A 24,021-nucleotide genomic window follows, 5' to 3' on the forward strand; every position below is an offset into this window, starting at 1 on the left:
GATTCGTAAAGTCAAATTGAAAAATTAAGTCTTATATATTGTGATCACCCAAATCAAAGCTATCCAGCGGTACTTTCTTTTGGACCTTTATTGATGTTTATTTTGCGAATTTCGAACTTGTAAGTCTCTGGATGAAAACCTAAGGGGTGGACATTAAAATAAAAGCTAAAGGGCAGCAGTTTTCTCAAACGAGGATTTCGGCATTTCTTAAAGATGACCTTTGAAAGTTAAAACGGGTTAATGGATTCTATTCACCTAAACATCGAGGACCTCTGCTGTCCTATTATTCCAAGCGTTCAATTCACTAAGTCAGAAACTGTCTTTCTTTTCCCCTCTTCCTCAGCGTGCACTTGCGATCGATCGTTCGATTCGACATGACCATTCTTCTTGTGTAAAACATTAGCGTTGCTTGCAGTGAGGTCTGCATTCGAATCTTTGGAATTCTTTGAATTTTCTGAGCATTCTGCAGCGTCTTGCGAGGGTCCCGAAGAAAGCTGCAAGACCTCACTATACTTTTCTGTTTCGATTTCGCATTCGCGTTCTCGATACCCACCACCTACATCATGCCGAGTTAAATTCATGCGCATGCGGCTCGTGCGACAAACCTTCCAAAGGTTCATGATTTCTTGCACAACTGTCACCCTCGCTAATCAGACGAAACGGAATGCACCATGTTCAAGCTACCTCCTCTTCTCTTATGCTATATCCACAGGCTTTAATCCCTACGTTTTCGCTTTCTTCGCCACTCAACATGCTATCATTGCCTTCAGTCAACTTTTTGTTCTAACGACTCCAGAATCCTCTCTGCGCTAGAGGAAACGTTCACGAACGCTTCACAACCGACGCCAAATGTTTTGATTCGAAAGAATGGTGACTCGCAGAATACAACAGGGAAAGGGAGGGGGAACTAAGGAAGCGAAAAAAAAATGAGGGAGTTCGGGATCCTCCCCTCCCATTCCCCGATTACTAAACTCGGCGCTTCACGGCCCAAGTACAAAGAACGCGAAGAATTTGATAACGCGACCGAAAACTTTACTCGTGCCACCCTAGTATAAAAAAACGAGACCGAGAACAATAACTCTCCAGTTACTTATAAAATCCCTCATGACATCACTTTATGTACATGTACAACGCACCCTAATTGAGAGAACTTGAAATCTCGCCGTTCCACAAACGGTGTGGTGAATGCCTCTGTGTACTAATAGGAACTTGAAATCTATTCAGACGGTTTTACTTCACCATTGACCAATTGCAAAATATCGATGCCTTTTTTCGGTACTGACAGTTTCACTTCTCCATATTCAGGGGTACCCAACGATAGTTTTCTCTCAGATCCTTTGAAACGCCATTTTAGGCAATCTGGAGTGCCTTTAAAGCTCTGTAGGTTCATTTTAGGCAGCGCTATAATATTTTTAATTGTTCTGTTATTCTAGGGGAACTTGAGTCTTTTCGAAATTACTAGGGCATTTTTGTCCATTTCCCGAAAACTTTGGGTCTTAATTCCTTTCCGAAAATCTTAGCTGACCTTTTTTCGATACCCGAAACAACATTTTTATCGATCCGAAAACACCAGGCCTTAAATTTCCCATATCACGAAAGTTCGGGGTGAAAAATTCCTTCTTCACAAAATTGTAGGGGATTTTAATCCCTACAAGGGCCTTCCGAACAGGTAATTTACCGAAACGATCCATTGGGTGCCCTGCATATTCAGCACTCGGTGAGGTTTTCGGTCTGTATTAAATATTAAACAATTATTATTATACTGATTTTGACATCAACATGCAAAAGATGTTTACACTTATCAGCGTGCTACGCCGGTACGAGAGCAGTTTGTGCGAGTTTCTTCTCCAATGAAATAATTGACTAAAAGAATTTGAAGGAACAGTCACACCAAGTTCATATGACACCAGGCCAACAAAAACTCGTCCGGTACAGCTACCGAGCTGAACTCACACCGGTGTCGGAGTCGAACCGCCGGATGCACATAAGGTTTCTACGAAAGCCGAGGAGGGACTTCCGACTTCCGACTTCCGACTTCCGACTTCTGACTTCCGACTTCCGACTTCCGACTTCCGACTTCCAACTTCCGACTTCCGACTTCGGACTTCTGACTTCCGACTTCCGACTTCCGACTTCGGACTTCTGACTTCCGACTTCCGACTTCCGACTTCCGACTTCCGACTTCCAACTTTTTTTTTTAATTTCTTAATTTTTTTTATTTTTTATTTCTTATTTTTTTTAAATAAACTCTAGTGAAGTAACAAGCGATAAAATGTTTTTGCGCGTTTTTAGTTTGTTTTGTAGTGCCGACATTCTTTCGCCGAAATTGACTTCTGAGAGAGTTTTATCTATAAGGTTATCGGGGTAACCTCTGTTGCGTAGTCTCTGTTTGAATAGAGTGATGTTTTCTTCAAATTTTGTTTTCGAAGAGTCTTTTCTGAGAAGTCTTAAGGCTTCGCCTTTGGTAAAGCCTTTCCTGACGCCTGGAGGGTGGCAGGAAGAAAAATGCGTGTACTGGCGGTGAGGGTAAAAGGCGGAAAGAGTTTGCGGAATGGTATGTGGAATGGCGTGCGGAATGGCATAATTATGCGAAATACGATTTTACGTGGGAAATAAATTAACTGAAGATTTCGCGCCAATTTTATAAGAGCAGCAGCTTTTTTGATGCCGCGGACTCTTGCTAAATATTAACAACAATTCGAGGATTTAATCGTGTGATTGCTGATTTGGAAGAAGTGAGGGTAAAGTGAAAGCGATGAAAACTGTTTATGGTTTTCGCATTCAAGGAACTATGAGTAAATCCGTAGTAAATTAAAGTTCATGTTCACTTTACTCCATGCGACTTCGGTTGACAAAAATAACGAGGCAGCGTGAAGTCTTCTCAGGACAAAGATTGATCCTTTACCGAGGGCAAATAATAAACATTTTTTTCTTTTTTTTTTAAACCCTCGGTAAAAGATCAATTCTCATACCCTGTATGCTCAATGATTCATTTATCATGAGCGGAAAAATGAACAACAATTTGACCAAAATGCATTTGTGATAAGAATAGTTTCACAACCTTTCACACAACCAGTGTCAATAATTAGACACCATACTTGTCATCTGCTTTTTTGCTCCAGGGATTTTTCGCTTTTAAATCTCATTTTAGGTTGGGACGTCTGGCACTGAAAGACCTTAATTAAAGACGGATATGTTTAGTTCGATAACGCGTAACTGAACTATAGCTACCTGAATCGTCGTATTAAATAGCTAGGTAGCTAGCTCAGCAACTCAACAGTGACTTGCGTACTCGTCGCTCGACGAAAATGTAAGGTGAGAAAAAGTAGAACATATTTTTCCTATGAGTTGTACAAATTGTAACCGTCAAAGAGTCTGATAAAATGACCGAGTTTAAATTTAAAATTTCTCACTTAATAGTTTTGGCCTTGGACTGATGTTATTTCTCCAGTCTGGTGTTGCTTTTCGTCTAGGCTACTCGCTGCCACGTTCTTTTTGTCAACTAGAAATTTAATTTATTCTTAGTTCCTTGAATGCGAAACTTTATCGATTTCTTCACTGTCACTTGCTAACCAGCGATCAGACATGTTCTATCCCAGGCGTATATTTTCTTATCTTCGATCTGTTGTTTGGTTGTTTAATAGTCCGCAACATCAAAAAAACTGCTGCTCTTATAAAATTGGCGCGAAAACAGGATGCGCTCTTCAGTTAATTTATTCCCCGCGTAAATCGTATTTCGCATAATTATGCCATTCCGCACGCCATTCCACATACCATTCCGCAAACTCTTTCCGTCTTTTACCCTCACCGGTGTACTGGAACGTTTCTGTCGGTTTGAAGTTCGTGCGCACGTCAAGTTTTGATTCTTTTTTGAATCTTTCGCCCTTGTATACACATGTGTCAAGGAAAGTGATTCCAATATCTGAAATTTCAGCCGTGAATTTTATGGTCGCATGATAGTTGTTGGCTAGCTCTATAAAAGTTTGGATTTCATTTTTGCTTACGTTCCATAGAGAGAAGACATCACATCGATGTATCTCTTCCATGTAAGCGGTTTTGTAGCACTACGGCCAATTATTTCTGTTTTGATCTCTGCCATGAAAATATTGGCAAAGGATACTGCCATCTTTGTACCCATTGCGGTCCCGTATCTTTGGAGGTAGTTTTTTCTATTAAAGATTTAACGTTAAGATTTACAGTCAACACAGGTCACGCGTGAACGATATTTTTGAAATTTGAACGGAGTTTTGAACCAACGAGATTTCAGAGTTCCCGTATAAATTTCCCTGCTTATTGACGGTATAAAGCCATGAATTTTTCTATACATTGCAAAATTGAATATTTCAAGAATAACCATTGTTTCCCACCGGTATTTTGAATCTTTTTTTCAGTCAATGCGTCTTTTTCGGAACGATTTCCAGAGAAATGTCCAACATTCCATTCGCAGGTCGGGCATTACAAAGAGAAATTCGAAAGTTCATTTCATTCTTAGAAATAGTGTTCACGCGTGACCTAGATTGACTGTAACGTTAAATCCGTGAGCCCCAAAATTAAACATTGCGCATTTTCAGCGTCACTCGGTATTTCCGTCATATCCTGCACGTAATGCTTTTTGGGTGTTTTTTCGCTGTTCACACCCTTGTTGGAACGTGATTTGTACTACAATGATTAGGTATAAAATATGTTCCTTCACTGTCTTGTTCTAACTCCCTGACGAAGTCTCTGTTATCAGACGAAACCGCTAGTAGATAATAAAAAAGTTTACAAGATCTGTTGCTGTGTGCTGCTCACTAGAGTTTATTTAAAAAAAAAAATAAAAAAAAATAAAAAAAATTAAAAATTAAAAAAAAAGTTGGAAGTCGGAAGTCGGAAGTCGGAAGTCGGAAGTCGGAAGTCGGAAGTCGGAAGTCGGAAGTCAGAAGTCCGAAGTCCGAAGTCGGAAGTCAGAAGTCGGAAGTCCCTCCTCGGCTTTCGTAGGTTTCATATCATATATAAAGACAAAAAAATCACAAGACGCGGCGAACTATAACGAACACGCTTGTAAAATCCCACAGCGAAAATACCTGGCAACGGAACACAACTCTTAAACGTATAAGTAAGAAATCTTTATTTGCGTAATTTGAAAAACGATCCAAAACAGTCCACTCGGAACCTTTTTCCTGTCCAAACGCGAACGATAAAAAACACACTAAAAATGGAAATTTAAAGTCGGAAGAACAGATACCGGTACTGAGACGCAAACGGCTACCCAAAAATTTTCTTATCGAATCCATTCCTTCGATAGGTCCTTATTTTCAAATTGTCCTTGGACATATCCGTTCTTGGCTACCCACACGCACGTTTCGGCAACAGGTCATTTCTGTTTTCGGTACGTTTCGTCCGATTACATCGTTTACAAAGGAAGGCCTACCGGAGTTTTTTTTTTTTTAATCTTTTTTCAAATACAGAACAAGAAGTCGTGTTTGGCATGTCGCCTTGTAAATAATTCAGATAACTATTCAGTGACGTGTTTTTGTGGTTGCCTTTCAGGCACGTTCGGCCGTTACGGGCTGGAGAAGTTTTCACGAATTATTCTGTTTTTGGTAATATATGTTTGCTTAAATTTGGAAAGCGAAGTGCAAACATTGACAATTTGCATATCAGAACTACTTGAAATTTGATGTAAGCTTGCGCGGCCAATTTTAGCAAATATAAGACACCCCATACATGACGTTTTTAGAACTGAAGTCATTCTAAATTTTGTTGATTAGTTTTTTTTTTTATCCACTGATCGGTCATTGTACTTCCTTGCGATGCAAAGAATCGGCAAATCTAGTTCACGTGCTGCTTTTGCGAGTCACAGTTGTTGCGTTTTCTTTTTTCAAGTTCAGGACTAAGTTGCCAAATGAAGTTCTCCGAGTACAAGCTGTCTTCCACTCATTTCCATTTACAGCAGCAGTAGCCACAGGCGCACTTACTAGGCGCCTATTCTTCAATTCTGGGAAGTGTTTTGTCCTAATGAGCGATTACGAGCCACCGCGTAGGGTGCAGTAGAGTCAAATTTGACCTTTATTCTTGCTACTCTTAACTGATTTGACACGTAACTAAAGTTGAGTTGCTGGTACACAAGTTGTTCTCTTCTCAGTCGTGAATATATACTTCGTGTTAAAGGACCATATAGTCTCCCTTCTATAGAACTCCACATAGTCTTCCCATGCTTCACTCTCCACACTACTTAATGACTTGTACTTAATAATTACTAAATAATACTACTACTACTAATAATAATAATAATAATAATAGTAATAATAATAATAATAATAATAATAATAATAACAATAATATTTTTTATGTTTAATTTTTATAATAAAAGGAACTCTTTATTAACATATTCTAAGCAAATTGCTATTTACAAGTTCAAAGTAGAAAAAGGAACTATTAAAACCTATTTACAATTCATTTCGATTAAAAAGGAGACTATTTTCAAGCACAACAGAGCTATTTTCAAGCACAATTTTTTTAATAAATTTCATAAAGTCACAATAATATTTTTATTTGTAATCAAAAAATCATATCATGATCGTGTTTTGGCTAAACAATATTTGGAAATAAAAATAAGGTCCTTACAGAAAAACAACTATTATTAAAAATATATGCGGATAATATCAGTCATTACAAAAAAAAAAACTGAAATTACGAAAATAAAGAAAAGAAAAACTAAGAAATTCTAGCCGTCACTTTCTTGATTCTAATGTCTGTGTCCTGAAGGTCTACATTTCTTCTTCTTCCTCTGAAACCTCTAAGGCAGAGGAAAGCCGAGCGGAGGAAAGCAAAAGACACTTTTGCTCTTAGCCAAGACACGGTGCTGGCGTAGTCCTCTCCCTTCTTAATGGCGAGTAGTTCAGCTAGTTGGTTGTGGTAATAATAACAATAATAGTAATAATAATAATAATAATAATAATAATAATAATAATAATAATAATAATAATAATAATAACAATGATTTAGAAATACATGAAACAAGAAATATGAGTGATAGGAACCTAGATAATGGCGCAGGATGCACCGAAACGTCGGTTCCTATCACTCATATTTCTTGTTTCAATAATAATAATAATAATAATAATAATAATAATAATAATAATAATAATAATAATAATAATAATAATAATAATAATAATAATGATAATAATAATAATCAAGTACTTTTATAGAGCATTATATCCTAACAGTTCATAACGCTTTACAATACTCAGTTAAAAATAAGAAAAAAAAATTACTCAATTAAATTTATAGGACATTGATAAAAAAAATAAATTGTATACCGAAAATGTATAATTATTTTGAGGGTCATTAGTTTATCAGTTTCATTACTGTCAGATGTCACGCTCATAAAACAAAGTCTTGCTTAATTACTTACTACAGGAGCTTATAACCGCTCCTGCTTACTATGATTCACCGGCGGCACTTGTGCTGCTTGACTAACTTCGCCTGCTAATTAACTTGAAATACTCGACATGCTTTGGTAACTTGATATGCTTGACTTGAGTGACGTGCTTGGCATACTTGAGATGCTTGGCCTACTTCTTATGCTTGGCTAACTTGAGATTCTGAGATGTAATAGCACTGCTCAATAGTACATAAAAAATGGTGAACAGCTTAACTCTGCAACAATTCAAATTCCCTACATACTAATAATAAATTTTGTGCGAACAAGTCCTTGTCGTGACAAAATAATGTTTTCTTTTTTGGCGCGTTTTTGCTCCTCACAACGGACGGGAAAAGCTCTTGTTGGACGTTTGTGGCTTGACGTTACAAACGTGATGGCATCAAAACGCTCCAAAAAGGAAAAGAATCGACTTCCGGTTGCCGTCCGTGGCTCACGAACGTCTCTGCTCCCTAAAATAGTTTTCGACGTCAAGCCACCAAAGAGTCTGGGAACGAGCTAGCTTAACAACCCTTCGAGGTACCAGTGCGTCTACCATAACTACTTTGTATTTTATACAACAAGAATGGTCAGGATAAGGCCGGGAAACGGGAAACGGGAAAAGGGAAAGATCTCCGCATTGCCCCATACATTAATTAAACATGCATCACTGTCATTCTAATCCTCTTCCAAAAACGATGAGAATCAAAATAGAGTTTGAGTCAGAAACTGGTGTTATGAAGAAATGTTGCCAAAAAATACCTATAAAGCGGACGAAAAGGAAACATGATCGCATTTTTTAAAACTTTAGATCTATATAGAATGTATGGTTTCACCGAATAGACCGAATAGTTTAGGTTTTCAGTGCGGTCACGCGCGTATAAGTTATTTTTGTAGCCAAACACCGATCAAAATGTTTCAATTTCATAAACAATTTAGATTGAATTTAAGTATATGCATCGACTATCTCGGGCAGGTTTTGGGTGGGTGTGTAGAAGGAGAAAGGTTTTGTATCCAAGAGTTTTCTCGTTTTGGAAATAGACATTTTGTTTATACCCCGTTCTAGTATTTACCTAATTTCAATCCCCCATTTTAGAAAAGTTTTGGGCTTTCTTGTTCGACCGACACATTCGCCAGTTGGACTTCTATGCAAAGTTCGGGTTTGTTGTTTCTCACCATCTGCTGCCGCATTAGTAAAATTCTTATTGCAAAGTTAAATCAAGGCTGATCGGACAGCCAAAAAAATTTCAGTATTGCCCAATATGTCCAATATAGCCAATATATATTGTCAAACGTACTCCAACTAATCGCTGGATAGCGATTTATCCACTGGATAAAGTTATCCGCTCTTTGAACAACTGGGACCAGTTTATTTGGTCCTTGGACTCTAAAAGGGCAGGAGCCCATCACTCCTGTCAAGTGGGATTACTTGCTTGTTTACCTGTCCGGACTATATATACACTCAATTGCAAAAACGTTGACACCTAAAAAGCATAAACCGTGAACGATGAGACCCAACATATTTGTGGGTAGTGTTTAAAAAACAATCTCATTTCCATAATCAATAATTTCTATTCTCGTTCTTTGCAATAAATAATACAGTGCTTACTTATTCTTCCGATTTATTTTCTACCAAATACTGCCAAAGTTCATTGCCTGTTTTGAACTTAGGCAAATCGCGAATTGAATATCACTCAAATCGGCCCTTGTTGGCCAACTTGGACACTTTAAGGAAAGCTTTCATTCACCACGTGCAACTAATTTTGGTCGTCAGCCGTCGCACCAGAATAGAATATTATGCAAATATATTTAGTACACTTATACCCATAAAGCCATTGGGTCTCATCGTTTACGGTTTATGCTTTTTAGGTGTCAACGTTTCTGCAATCGTCAAACGAAACTAAGTGAGGGAAATTTCCCTTCCGTTTCGAAAGGAATTATGGGATAGGGGACTGTCCCTTAATTACCACGCCGTGCAATTTCAGTTTTGGGCTACAAGTAATTGTTGAATTTGTCCGTGTCAGCGCAAAAATATGCTAAGTAGTCATGACTCGCTCTTTTTCTAGGGACGAGCAGTCTTTTGCCTCACGTGAAACTTCTTATGACCCAGGTTCTGTGAGTTTATTTTTGAGAAGCGAACTCCCATCTTTTGACGAACCAAGGTCAGAAGGATATGACGAGTACTTCGACCCGCCGTTGGAAAGTAAATACGAATGTCCAATCTGTCTTTTGGGGCTGCGAGAACCTGTACAGACTAGCTGTGGCCACAGATTTTGTAAAGGATGTATCTTACGGTCAATAAGGTAAGCCTGATTAATTGAAGTCTCTCGAGGAGCGAAGTCTACAGTCCGGCATGAACGAACTCACTGTATGTAAGTTAAAGCTTGAATTGAAGCTTAAGTTTTAAATTTGCAACCAATAAATATTAAAAGCCAAGAATTTTTCCAAGGAAGCTTGCGAGTTTCCGTAGGGCGCGGTTCGACTCGTCTGAGGCCATAACTTACGAACGGACTAGTCCCTGCGACTTGGTTTTCGAGCCCCGCGGACTATAGCCTGCGTAGCAGTCGTTTCCGATTCCTTCAAGCCAAGCGGGGTAAGCGCGCGAGGGCATTGGGCAAAAAAGAGCAAAAAAAGTAGGAGCGGGAGGGAGCGAACGGGAGGCAATGATGCGTTACCATTGGCCAATCGTCTGTCAATCAAACTCATTGACCAAAACGACATCCGGTTAACCTCTCTCGAGTGTCCTTTTGATTTCGAGTTTGCTTTGCTTTGGAAACGACTAAACTACTTTCACAGGAAGATACGTTAATTCAGTTGAAACCGGAGCAAAGGACTGCTTTAAGACTTTTCAGGCAAAATTTCAGTTCTAACCACGGTCTGAAAAGGAAGTATTCAATATTTAGAACGACTTTGTATTTCAGGCTACGCGAAATACAAATTTATCCTGGAAACGCGAGGAAGTATTTTAGCCATGTGGGACAAGCTCATTCTGTCTGTAATTGCAGCTGTAAGCAAACAAGTTGATATTCTAAAACACAAGTAAAATTTGTCTTGGGTAATTTTATCTACGCTTTGTTCGAGCAACAGAAAGTTACCAGAAGTTAAAAATGATTGGTTCTCATGTGACATTTGACGTGGCAGTGTAGGCCCCAAGGGAGCAAAGCCATTTGGGGGTGTTCGGTAAAATGTCTGGGCTCAGCGGCAGGCGTTTCCTTTCCTTCCCCGCCCCACCCCCCGCTGCTACTTTTTTGTTCCTTTTTGCCCAATGCCCTCGCACGCTTACCCCGCTAGGCTTGAAGGAAACGGAAACGACTGCCCCGCAGGCTACCCGGACTACGAAATTTGTCGCAGTGACCAACATCAGGTCCCTGTGACCTGTCCTACAGTCCCTTGAAAATTGTGCTTGATCCTTCGAAAGAACTGTTCGTGCCAGGGCAAGTCCCTTTGACCAAATGAAAATTAACCAATGGCTGATCGGCAGTTCCTGCCAAATTTTCCCGCTTGGGTTTTGCCTGCAGAGAATGTGTGATTGACGGTCCTTGTTCGGAAGTTAATCGGATCTTTGGCAAGATTTCCCCGCAGCCCCATACATTTATTATGCATACAGTCTTTGTTCAAAGGAAACAATAAGGATAACAGTGGTGCGCCGTTGGGATTACTTTGCTTTGTTCCTCTTATATTTTCTTTCTAAGTCTATGTGGGCTTTGCCAAAATTTTCGAATTTTGGGTAAAAATATGGAAAATCTAAACAAAATTGGACAATTTTAGCAATTTTACGCATTTTAATTTGTCTACATTTTAAAAATGTTTAGAATTAAGTGATATGTTCTCGCATGCACTGTAAAAATTTTGCTTTTTTCTAGTTGGCATGGAGGTTAAATTTTGTATTTGTCCATCTTTAAGGTCTTGATTGAATAGTATTAGTGTTTTTGTGGTTCTGTATCAGCAATATATGACTCTGGAAACAAAGTAATTTTATACATCAACATAGTGCTATTTTATTGAGCTGATTTATTTCAGTGTTTTACGGAACTTTAATTTTCTTTTTCTTTTCCTAATGTCTCTCAGATTTCTGCTATGGTTGGCAATCATTAATATAAAATGGTTTAACACGAGAATACCCTGTAACACTGCCACAGTATTTGTTTTCTATATAGTCTGGTATGGGGAAATGCCTATCCCATGAGAGACAAATGTGTGTATTCCTTGTTCCTATAAACTTCTCAAACTCATTAACAATTCAAGCCAAAACAAAGCAAATCACCACTGTGAAAGAGGTTTAGAAATTTGTTGTTAATTATAATGAAATTTTGTGAACTTTTGCTTCAAAGTTCTCCAAGAATTATCAATAGTTTGAGAAGCTATATCAAACACTCGAAAGAGTGTTTCCTCCTATTTTCAAACACCTCGAAGTTGGTTGGAAAAACGAGGTGCAACTTCTTGGTGTTTGGAAATTGGGGGAAACGCTCTTCCTTGTGTTTGATCTATTACTTGAAAAGCAAAAAAAAGATAGAAAATTATCTGAGTCTCCAAATAACTGAGTCTCCTAAAAAGCTAAACTCTGAAATGTTGTTGTGTAAAATATAATAATATAACAATATTATATAATATTATATTTATATAGTGCTTATACATCACTGTTCTAGGCACTTTACAATAGCAAAACACCTGTAGTGTTCATACCCTTCAATGGGACTGCACAAAGAGAGCATTGAATATAATGATAATAATAGTTCCTTATACATGCGTCATATACATGTAATGACATTATTAACAAATATGCTTATTCCATGTCAGTTTCCATATTGCTGATCAATCACAAGTTCAGAAACTGAAGGGAAAGGTTTCTTTCACTTTTTGTACTTATTTTTATTTGTGGTTGTCACAAGCTAACTAAAAAAAATTCTATGTCTTCCTCAATTATCTGGATGTTTTGCTACTAAGGTTCGCTACATTGGCATTTTACTGCAACGTTAAGTGTCAAAAATGTGATTACTTTGCTTCAAAAGGAGTTCAGCTGAAAAATTTTCTCAACTGCTTCTCATAGTGTGTATCAATTTTTACACTACAAGACAGACAACGGATAGACAACCTTTTTAGATGAACAAGCCATGTCAGATGAACAAGTTTAGTGTGACAACAGAATGGACAAGATTTTGGACATAAAAGTTAGCTAAGAAAGCAACTTTAAACAACTTGTAACCTCACTGTGTGAGGAAATGTCAAATGTGTAATGCAAGTACCTTTAGTGGTTGCTTGACAGGAGGCATTCCGCAGGGTTTTCCTCTGACAGATCAAAACTATGATTAATTTGTATGCTGTGTTTTCCTGCTATCATAAAGCATAATGTGACACAGAAATCTTCCGTTTAAGCTGTGCAGAGAAATCCTTTCTTTACAGTTTGCTATATTCTTTACATTGCTGTCCATCAGCAACAAGACGACAACTTTTGAAAAATCTTGGTGGGAAATGTAAATATTAAAGTTTCAAAGCAGGTTAACCAGTAAAGAAGGAGACCAAACACTTGTAAAGGACACTGTGAAAACATTGGCTACCCCCAAGAAGCGAATTATTTTGTATGAACAATTTTCTTGTTCTTTGAGCAGTCTCAGTTGTCCGCTTAGATCCCATCTACATCAACTCTCTTAAAAAATGTCCCCAAACATTCTGTTTGAGGAAGATTCTGGCTGTGTAATTAAACTTTGGTTCATGTACAGATCAAATTATTGTGTCCAAGGGATCCGACATACTTATTGGAGGGTTGAAAAACTTGGATAAATGTTGTGTTCGTGTAATTAATGTACAATTTAAAACTTGAACAACAGAGAGGAAAGGGTTGAGTGTGTACATTGTGTAGATGTATTGAACCAGAACCATTTGTGTCACTTGATGCAAAATTATGTTGCTTTTCTAGTTGAGACTAGCAGAGAAAGTTTTGACATAGGCAAAGTGGCTAAGAAAATCATTGTAAAATCTGACAGTGTGGAAACAGTCCAGAACTCCATTTTTGTTGATATTAGTCCAAGAGGGACATCTATTCAGTAGTGCGTGATCGTAATATTGAAGCTTATCGGGATGTGCATAATGAGATGTCTGTAGTGTAATGGACCATATCAACTGTCTGTTAATGGTTTTAGCAGTGTGTCTCAATGGAACAGCCCTGTTATTGGGTTCCACCTTTTTTGCACATAGCAGCAACAACTATTTATATTTACATCTTTTACAGGAATACACAGCCTGCATATAGCGGAGCTAATCAAGGCGGGCTGTGTAACTTAATAATTATAACAAACATGAATAAAATTAGAATAAATTAGTGAATATAAATATAAGTAAGTAGATAAGTATGCGCATTCGTTCTTTAAAGCAGCTGGGTAAGAGAAAATTAAATAAGTAGAATATTGTGGTGCAACGTCCACTACCATGCTTTTTTGCCAGAAAAATGTCACACAAATATTTGGTTGTATGACATTGCATAAGCTAAGTCAAACTTGTCTTGTAATCAGATCGTGTCAAAAAGTGGTTGCCCATCGGAATGCAAAAAATTAAAACAAAATAATAATAGATCATGCAAGAACTGATGCCCACTGATGCAGTTACTTGTTGCCTGTGCTTTTTATGGCTTGAGCACACAGTTACTGTAATTCATTAAAAATTTTCACCAATCAAGATAAGATAGTATAGTGGCAAGGGGCACACAACAGAGTGAGACGAGCGATAAAAATCTGCGAGCCAGCGAGCCATGCGAGCCAAGGTGTGAGCCATGCGAGCCATGCGAGTCACGCGAGTCATGCGAGCCACAGTATAAATGTTAAGAATTTTTATTTGTTGTATTTACATTCACATAAGAACAAGAACAAGAGCATCGGAACAAGATGAATAACATCGCAATATTTAATTCTTACAGTGGGACAACGCAAACCATGATACTTTTTGTTCCAGTCAACCCAGGTCACGCGTGAACGATATTTTTGAAATTTGAACGGAGTTTTGAAATTTACATGTCAGTTTTGAAAGTCGCCAACGAGATTTCAGAGTTCCCGTATAAATTTCCCTAGCTTATTGACGGTATAAAGCTATGAATTTTTCTTTACACTGCAAAATTGAATATTTCAAGAATAACAATTGTTTCCCAAGTATTTTGAATCTTTTTTTTTTTTTCAGTTAATGCGTCTTTTTCGGAACAATTTCCAGAGAAATGTCCAACATTCCATTCACACGTCGGACATTACAAAGAGAAATTCGAATGTTCATTTCATTCTTGGAAATACTGTTCACGCGTGACCTGGGTTGACTGTAATTGACATGTCAGGGCTGAATGTCAGTGTCATTCCAAACTTGTAAAGTATGATAAATGAGCACTCAAAGATGAGCGAAGTCAATATTGTCGCACTAAATTCAATTTGAAAAGAAGCAGCGTAACAGAAGCATTGTTTTTTTTTTCTTGAATGAAGTTCCACGTGGATATCAATGAATGACATGTATCAATAGATACCTATTCGAGTAGTGGTGCTGCCGTATGTTTTTCTCGGATTTTTTTTCTGAAGTCTTGAACCTTAATAAATTTTTGCGTATTGTTTTTATTTTTTTTGCGCATCTTGGGCAATTTTGAATAGGCAAAATTCTCTCCAAAATTATAACAAAAACGAAAAAAAAAAAAAAACAAAACAAAGAAAAAAATTCGTCCAAAATTTTCTCACGCGAATGTAAATAAAACAAATAAAAATTCTTAACATTTGCACTGTGGCTCGCATGACTCGCGTGACTCGCATGGCTCGCACGGTGGCTCGCATGGCTCGCTGGCTCGCAGATTTCGCAGACCCGAGTGAGACTCCAATTAAAGTGTGCTCCTTTATTCTTGTTAAAGAACAGCTAGATTTCCCTAAATCAGTGAAATCACAAAAGCAATCCATTATTCCCTTTATTTAAGAATTACATTCACCTCTGTCCCTTTATATTTAAAACTAGAAATACGTGACTCGCAAAACCTCGTGAAGCTGGGGCTGGGTGGAAAGCTCTCTTTACTCGTATACTAGCATCAAATGAGGAGATTAATAAAGGTTTCTGAACATAGCAACTATTTTAATGAGCATGGTCTTTTCGAGGTTTCACAGGCTAGTTTAATTGCGGTTGAAAATCTATTTCTGACGAGACGAAATGTACAATGTGCGTGAAGCGCTGTCGTGTTTGATGAATTTATTTCACACAGAAAATTATTTTACGGCGGTCACAAAACGTGTAATTTCTTCAATGCAATCTTTCACAAAAAAGATTTCTGGAAGAAAAGGAAAAGATTCTGGAGAGATAGTTCTGTATCAGTGAATATTGATGAACATTGCAGTTGAAATTTGATCCAGCACTCAAACTTTCCCAATGTATGCAAATTTTGCTCCAGACGACGCCAGACAGTCTGACGTCATTCATACTTTGTTTTTCACTGTTGCGCTAGGCAACAGTGCGGACACCTTCCATGAAATACATAAACATATATAAATATATTTTTCGCTCGAATTCATGCGGATTAGCTCCACAAATTTATTAACCTCGCTTCGCGAGGAATTAAAGCTTCTTTTCTTCACATTAAATTTTGAAGCATTTTTGTCTTTGCATTTTGTTCTATATTTCTACTTGGATTATGTTATGGCATTCTTTGCTAGCTGTAGCCTGTGCATGGGAGTATTTTTTGTCAGTGATTGGGTGGCTGTGCACAGGCTAGACGAGCTACATTAAAGCTGTGTTATTAATTTGGAGAGCAAACTTCTAATATTCTGTAAAGATGATGATATTAGGAGTAAAGAGTTTAATTTTAATTTAATGAATTTGTCACGGAGGATATTATTCAACAGAAATACAATAAAAATACAGGCTGTGACAGGGGAAAGAAACAGAACTTGCGTCCCTATTGCAATCTGACCCCCTACTAATACAAGAAAAAGCTTAATTCGTAAGTAAATAAACAATCGTAAGTGAATAACAATCGTAAGTGAATAAACATTAAAATTAAATGAAGTCCTTTGATCTTTGATTACCGCTAGGTTTAGGACCCAGAACACAATGTTCACAAGAAAAAAGATGGACATGTTTTTGTCCTGCTGTTAATTTTCTTCACTGGGTGCCACACTAGTTTTCGTTAATGGACTTTTAGTGATATTGTTCCTACTTAAATTTTTTTTTCAGAGATGCTGGTCCCAAGTGCCCCGTGGATAATGAACATTTAAATGAGACACAGGTAATATTTAATATGAAGTATTTTCGCTGTTGTTGTGATACCCTTTATGTGTAGTTTTGACAGATCACTTATCAATTCATTCTTGTTGAAATCAAAAACAATCAAAATTCACCACATTTGTTCTTAATTACTGCAATGTACATAAATTAGCATGAATTGCTCGCAACATTAAATTTTGGACATTTCAAAACAATGTCACATGGTCATCAGGTAAAGTTGAAAGCTGAAATGTTCCTTGTTATATTGGCAACAAATCCAGCAAATGTGGCTGAAAAAGAACAGAGAATAGTAAGAGATTCTCACCGGGAGCCCCCACTCCCAAACGCCCCAGGTTGAGATAAGTTATGGGAAGAGACCAGCCCGGAGGTAGAAAGGACCAAGAGCCAAGTACGAAAGTGAGCCATCGCTGCGGGGAGGCGGGTGGGGCGACAACCTGATATCTCATGTCCGTTTTAACGAAGAGAGGAATGAACAGGATAAAACAGGCCTATTTATACTAAAACTATAAATATTGTGCACAACCGGTTCCCTGAGGATCCACAGATGCACGGGAATTTGATACACAGATCTCATAGGAATAGGGGGCGTTTGTGCTTGGCAGCCTGCAGTGAGAATAGTAATAGATTCTCACTGGGAGTCCCCACTCCCATACGCTTCAGGTTGAGATAGGTTATGGGAAGAGACGAGCCCTACTGCGGCCACTTCCCAAGAACCACAGGCAAATAAAAAGTCCAGAGCTAGAAAAACATACAGAGAACACTAACTCTCCCCAAAACTCAAAAAACGTTTATTGCTAAAATTTTAAACAATCCTCAAACAAAAGACAAGAGGCCAAGCAAAATTATGTCAAGCTTATGTAAAGACTGGCTTTAAACTCTTAAGTTCGTGAAAAGCTCTATACGAGGAAATTGCACCTGGGACATCGGGTGAGGAACAAGAAGTAGACACTGAAATTTCAGCTGGATGTCTGGGCTGTAAAATCTTTGCTAAATCGTCATAATAATCTACCAAGCCAACGGAACGCTTGGCAACATTAGACGAGGGCCTGCAACGTGTGACCTTTTCCCCTCTCCAGTAACACCATTGGATAGTATGAAGTAATACCTAATCCGGGAGAAAATCATAACAAGAGTTCAAACAGGGTGACGCCTACATAAGGAAAAACAAGAGAAACAGAAGCCTATATAAAAATTGCAGAAAAGGGGAAAGCCAACCGTAACAACATGACAACATGAGTCACAAAGACACGAAAGAATAGACTTGTCACACAGACGTCATGACAACACCAGTCACGAAGACACGAAAGGAAAAACTCGTCACACCGACAAACGGCAGCCATCACACAGACCTGGTGACAACAGAAGTCATGAAGACACAAAAGAATAAACTCGTTACACAGACAAACGACATCCGTCACACAGACGTTGTGACAACACTAGTCACGAAGACACGAAAGGATAAACTCATCACACAGACAAATGACATCCCTCACACACTCACCACACAGAAGCAAAGCTGAATCTGTAAAACAGATAAAAGGATTAAAAGGCCGTCCATCACACAGACAAAAAACTAAACCGCTGTAATAAAAAGTACAACACATGTATATCTCCATGCAAAGACACCAAGAACATGGTTCCAAGGTGGTGCTTACTAAAACCTGTCACACAGACGCAAAAAGCAAAAAACTGGTCACCCAGACCTTCCTGGAAACAGAAGCTGTACACAGAAGCCAAGTCACAGAGAACACAAAAAAGTAAATTTTCCACACAGACAAACAACTAGCGACACGTACAGACTAGTAACACATGGCTAGAACTCGCAAACCAAGAAATTATGTGCCCAGGCATACTGGGTGAAAATATAAGTGTAAAAGGAAATGAAGTGGAAAAATCTAAACTATGATAAGACACACCATGAAACTTACCAAAACACGAAAGAAAAATGTAACTTTTGAGCCAGAGGCGGAGCAGCAGGGACAGCATTGTTTTCCTCAGGAGCTGGAGCAGCCGCAGCCACGTGCACAGGAGCGGGTTTGTTTTCAGCTTCATGCACAGCTGCCAAAAACCACACCAGCCTCGGGATTTATGGGGACTTGGGCCATACATGTATTAAAGTGCTGAAAAATAATTAGAGAACAAAACACGGCGCAGGGATGACAGGAAACCAAACGACAATGTGATATCTTGTGTCCATTTTAACGAAGAGGGAAATAAACAGGATAAAACAGGCCTATTTATACATAACTGGTTCCCCTGAGGATTTAAATACACAGGTCACATAGGAATAGGGGGTATTTGTGCTTGGTGGCCCCCAGTGAGAATATGTAAGAAATTTTCCTTAGTTGTTCCAAAAAGATGTTTTCATCCACATAAAATGTATCTCTCAACCTCAAATACTGTAGAAACCTGGAGCCTATTGGAAGCAGTAGGCAAGGTTTTGAATGTAAAAAGCAAATCTAAATATAATTTCATTCCATTTTAAGACTGCACTTGTAAAACCCTTGTGATGGTGTAGTACGTGTTTACTTATCCCTTACCTTGATTCTTCACTTTCGTTTTTGGGCTAATGGTCTAGTTAACTCTCCTCACTACCAGACATGCCGTCAGGACCACTTTTTGCTTCTGATTCCATTGCCAAAACGTTCTCTGTATCCTTAGTAACATGGTGTTGTGTAGGGCACATTGAGGATTCCCAGCTCAAACTCACCAGGTAATTGACTTAGAATACTGTAATGCTATCTCTCAAATTTTCAAGGAATTGAAAGTGATGCCAATTTTGCTATTTTTTGGATTTTCCATCAAATTTTCAAGGAATTGAAAGTAATCCCAATTTTGCTATTTTCTGAATTTTCTTTGTTTTCTGATTCTTTTACCCATTCAAATCATAATGCCAGTACTAATGAGGAAGTCATTATTGTGCCTGTTGTGACTTTTCCACTGCAGATTGTTCATGCTTTTTGGCTAGAAAATCACATCTTTTAGATGGTTTTCTGTTGGGTGATGTTGTCTACGAGTGGTTTGTTTGAAGAGAGGAGGGTATCCTTGGAAAAATCTTCAAAGCAAGTAAAAAAAAAACAACACAATCAACACATATGTTATATGTAGCTTCAACAAGTCACACTTGTGGATTTAGTGATTGCATCAAGTTGTGATCTGTCAGAATGTAGAGGTTAATCAAAGGCATCAAAATGTCTGGAAATAGTATAAGATACATGTATAAGCATTTGCATTTAAGAATTATCATAACTTACATGTATTTCAGAGGGGGCATTTAAGTCTGATGATGGTAATAGATTGTCATTCTCTCCCTTCTTTTAAAGTGTTCTCCTTTTTCTAACTCGTTCCCACTCAACATTCTCCAGTGGTACAACATTGTCTTTCATGTTCAAACAAATCCTCCCAACCAATGCTATAACGAATACATGGACAGCAGTGGGGAGATTATGAAAATTAAATGGCTTGGTGCATAACTGACCTCTAGTTCATTTGAGCTTGTCTTTTGTTGTTGTCCTGGTTGGAATTTGTCTGATTTTGTATGTGTCCTTCCATTCCTTTGCACAAGGTCTCTCAGGGATTTTTTTTTTCTCTTTCTTGTGCTTTGTTTAGAGTGAAAATCGACGATTACAGTGGAACCTCGATTTAACGAACCGCTATTTAACGAAGTCCTCAGTATAACGAACAATATTCTATGTCCCGGCCAAAGTTACAGTAAAATGTATGGAATAGAACCTCAATATAATTAATTCTTTGACATAACGAACATAATCCGGAAGCCCAAACGTAAAATCTACCTCGATATAACAAATTACAATGTCAACACGCGACAGAAGATAAACGCTGAGCAGATCAACACTCTGAAAGTTTCGTTTTTTTTGTAAACAAAAGCTGCGCATCTGCTCAAAAGTGAAAATAACTGCTTAATGAATTGCATCTCAAAACGCGGCACTTTTGGGTGACGAAAATTGCATTGAATTGCATGACAGAAGTCACCTGTGTTGAAAATCAATCATTAACTATGACCTCCATATAACAAACATTTTCGTTGTTTACCCTAAAGTTCGTTATATCGAGGTTTTCGATATAATGAACCCTCGATTTAACGAACAAATTTGGCCGGTCCCCAGCGAATTCGTTAAATCAAGGTTCCACTGTATAGGCAAGTTTTTCATATTTATTCCAAAATGAAGCAGAAAACAACAGAAAGACTCTTGGAAACAAACATATTTCACAGAAAACACTCCAAAACGTGCAGATAGCTTTGGAGCTATCTGTAGCTTGAAGGATTTGAAAGGCATGTGCAAAAACTAAAATGCAGTTAAGGTTGGTTATGCGTCAAGCCCTCCAACAGACACTAGGGCTTAGAGTGTAAACATGTAAACAATTTGCTGCAGGATGTCCAAACGCCCTTCTTCTCTAAGGCTTAAACAAGGCTAGAGACCTAACAATCGGGTTGTTTTTCTTTTTAATTATAGCTGTATCCAGACAATTTTGCCAAACGAGAAATGCTGCAGCATAATGTCTTCTGCCGACTAAAAAAACTGCATGGTTGCCCGTGGAAAGGCCCTCTTTGTGAATTGGAGGTGAGTGTGCAGCTTTCAAACTGCAGACAGTCAAATTCTGTTATCTTGAAAACTCAGTAGAAACAACACTCTTTGAGGAGGCAGCAGTTCTTGAATTCTGTTGGAAATCATTTAACTATATTAACCCCAGGAAGTGGGGTTTTTGGTGGGGTTAGAGCAATCCATCTTGTGGGTGGTGGGTGGAATTATATCCTTGGACCTCTGTCCCTGTAGTAGCAGTCACAGTAAGCCAACTGTTAGCGTATGCCCCCCCCCCCTCTCCACCCCTTGTCCAGACATTGTTGATAGCAATGTGAATTCTGACTGTGAGCAAGGAAAGATAAAAGCTTTGCATTTGGGAGGGGGTGGGGGAGAAGGTGGGGGGAAATGTTTTTTTAGATAATCACAATTTTGGCTTAATATTCAGCTTAGTTGGTTTCTTGAGGAATTTCACTACAAATTAAACTGGTATTCCTTGTATTAGGAGCATATGAAGGAATGTCCTTTTGTTGACATCAGTTGTCCCAAGAATTGTGGGAAGCAGATGAAAAAGAAAGATCTGGAAGAACATTTGAAAAAAGAATGTCCTAACAGGACAGTACCTTGTAATTTCTGCAAAGAGGAGATCAGGTGGAATGGCTTGGAGGTTTGTTGATCAATGCATTATGTTTTTTTATTTGAAAGGTTGGATGAAAACTGTTGGTTTAGTACAGTTTACTAATAAAATGTTCTTTTAGTCTGACTGGTTTAAATTGATGGTGTTTACAGGAAGACACCATCAGGCAATAGAGGCCATTGGGCAGAAATCACCTGAGGGATAGTACTCATTTACAACAAAAACTTTCTACTGGCAAACAGGTTGCTTACTTTGTATTTTAATCTTGTTCATGCAATTGGTGAACTTTAAATTTGGTGGCTCTTCTGTGGAAGACAATTTAGTGGTGAACAACAAAAAAAATGAGTGTATCCCTCCAGGGACTATAAATCTGATAGTTCTGCCTTTGAAATTTGATGTTCTTGGTACTAACATATATTAGCTGTTGAAGGTTCCCTTCTCAGACAAATGTCTGTTTTATGAACATCAAATTTATATATTGTGGGGCAGCTGCGGTATCAGTTGATAGCCCCCTGGTATACTCAATTGTTGAAGTAGAAATTTTTTTTGGCTTTAAAAATTATCCAGATTGCCACAAATTAACTCTGCTTTGGCATGCAGACAAATCAACTTTGTTTAACAAGAGTAATGCTTAAAAGGTGGACCAGTAACAAAGATATGTCCCTGCATTAGCCAAACTCATTAATAATTCATCAAGCCAAAGCAATGCAAATCACTACCGTGAAGGAGGTTGAAATGTGATCTTAATTATCGTCAAATTTTGTGAACTTTTGCTTCGAATTTCTCCAAGAGTTATCAATAGTTTGAGAAGCCATATCAAACACTCGAAAGAGGGTTTCCTCCTATTTCCAAACACCTCAAAGTTGGTTAAAAAAACTCGGCTATGCCTCATTTTTCCAACCTAGTTCTCGGTGTTTGGAAATTGAAGGAAACACTCTTCCTCATGTTTGATATATTACTTAACCCACTGAGTGAAGCAAGAGTCAGAAGAAGGGTCTGCTCTTGTAGGCACAATAGAAAATAATATTATTATTATAAGAAATGCTGCATGTTTATGTTTCACCTGATGCTTAAATTAGGAGAAATTGCTCATTATTATTATTATTATTATTATTATTATTATTATTACTATTATTATTATTATTATTATTATTAATATTATTATTATTATTATTATTATTACTATTATTATTATTATTATTATTATTATTAATATTATCATTATTATTATTATTATTACTATTATTATTATTATTATTATTATTATTATTATTATTATTATTTTGCTGAAAAACTAAATAAATGCAAGCGACTTTCAAACAGATTAGTCAACCAAGGATTCAATGCTCATTTTTTTAGTTGGTCAAGGTGTTTTTCCTAATTGTGAAAATGTCGATAGGTTGCCACTTTTCGAAGAGAAAAACACAATGCCACGTCATAATTCAGTTGTTGCATTCAATAATTGTCACTTTTCTGTTATTTCTTTAGAGTCATTATGAAACGTGCCCAAAATACCCACTGCCATGTGGATCCTGTGGAAAGGAGAACATACCAAGAGACATGGTGAGTGATTTTGAATGCATTGAAAAATATGTAATATCCCCACAAACAGTAACCTTGGTAACTGGGTTCGCAAATCATGGAAACTCATAAAAACTTCATTGAATTTTAAAGTCGTGAAGGTCGTGGAAAATAAACTTGTTTCTTGTACAGCCATTGAAAATTGGTCAATGAGCATGATTGATGAACAAGAGATGTTAAAGGTATTCAAGTCATAGTAAACTTTCAGAAATTTCTAAGATTCAGTTTGATAGAAGGAAAGTTTCAGATTTTACTTTTGTTCCTGAAGGCTACAATGATTACTATGCATTTTATATAATCTAGAAAAGTGTGCAGGGCTTTTAAAATAAATACCATTGCTACTGATTGCTTGTGGAAGAATGTCCTTTTTGCTCAAGAATAAGGCACTGTTTTCTTGTGATGAAGCATGTTGGGTGTTTTTTTCTGTCAGATGGACGATCACTTGGATAAAGAGTGCCCAAGAAAAGAAATTAAATGTCCTTTCAGCATCGTGGGATGCGCATATGAGGTACTGAATGAGCTTCACAAAGCATATAAATACAGTCGAACCTGTATTAAGCGGCACTGTATTAAGCAGTCACCATCTATTAAGCGGTCAGTTGTCAAAGTCCCGAAAGTTGCTTCCCTTA

General features: G+C 37.7%; 1 protein-coding gene across 5 annotated transcripts in view; it reads left to right on the forward strand.

Moving 5' to 3' along the window:
* The window catches only part of LOC146486136 (TNF receptor-associated factor 6-like), a 51,129-nt gene that overhangs the window by 16,605 nt on the left and 10,503 nt on the right, over positions 1 to 24,021 (forward strand). For 2 of the 5 annotated variants that reach the window (XM_085098677.1, XM_085098684.1), the window contains 6 exons: positions 9,472 to 9,708; positions 16,583 to 16,634; positions 21,109 to 21,216; positions 21,680 to 21,841; positions 23,300 to 23,374; positions 23,823 to 23,900. In XM_085098677.1, coding sequence (XP_084954803.1) covers positions 9,472 to 9,708; positions 16,583 to 16,634; positions 21,109 to 21,216; positions 21,680 to 21,841; positions 23,300 to 23,374; positions 23,823 to 23,900 — 712 coding nt within the window. Of the gene's footprint in view, positions 1 to 9,471; positions 9,709 to 16,582; positions 16,635 to 19,786; positions 19,806 to 21,108; positions 21,217 to 21,679; positions 21,842 to 23,299; positions 23,375 to 23,822; positions 23,901 to 24,021 lie in introns of those variants that run through there. The other 3 variants (XM_085098692.1, XM_085098702.1, XM_085098712.1) reach the window with 3 other exon arrangements.

Source organism: Pavona decussata, unplaced genomic scaffold, assembly GCF_977016875.1.
Source record: "Pavona decussata unplaced genomic scaffold, jaPavDecu1.1 SCAFFOLD_21, whole genome shotgun sequence".
In the NCBI taxonomy this organism is placed as follows: Eukaryota; Metazoa; Cnidaria; class Anthozoa; order Scleractinia; family Agariciidae; genus Pavona; species Pavona decussata.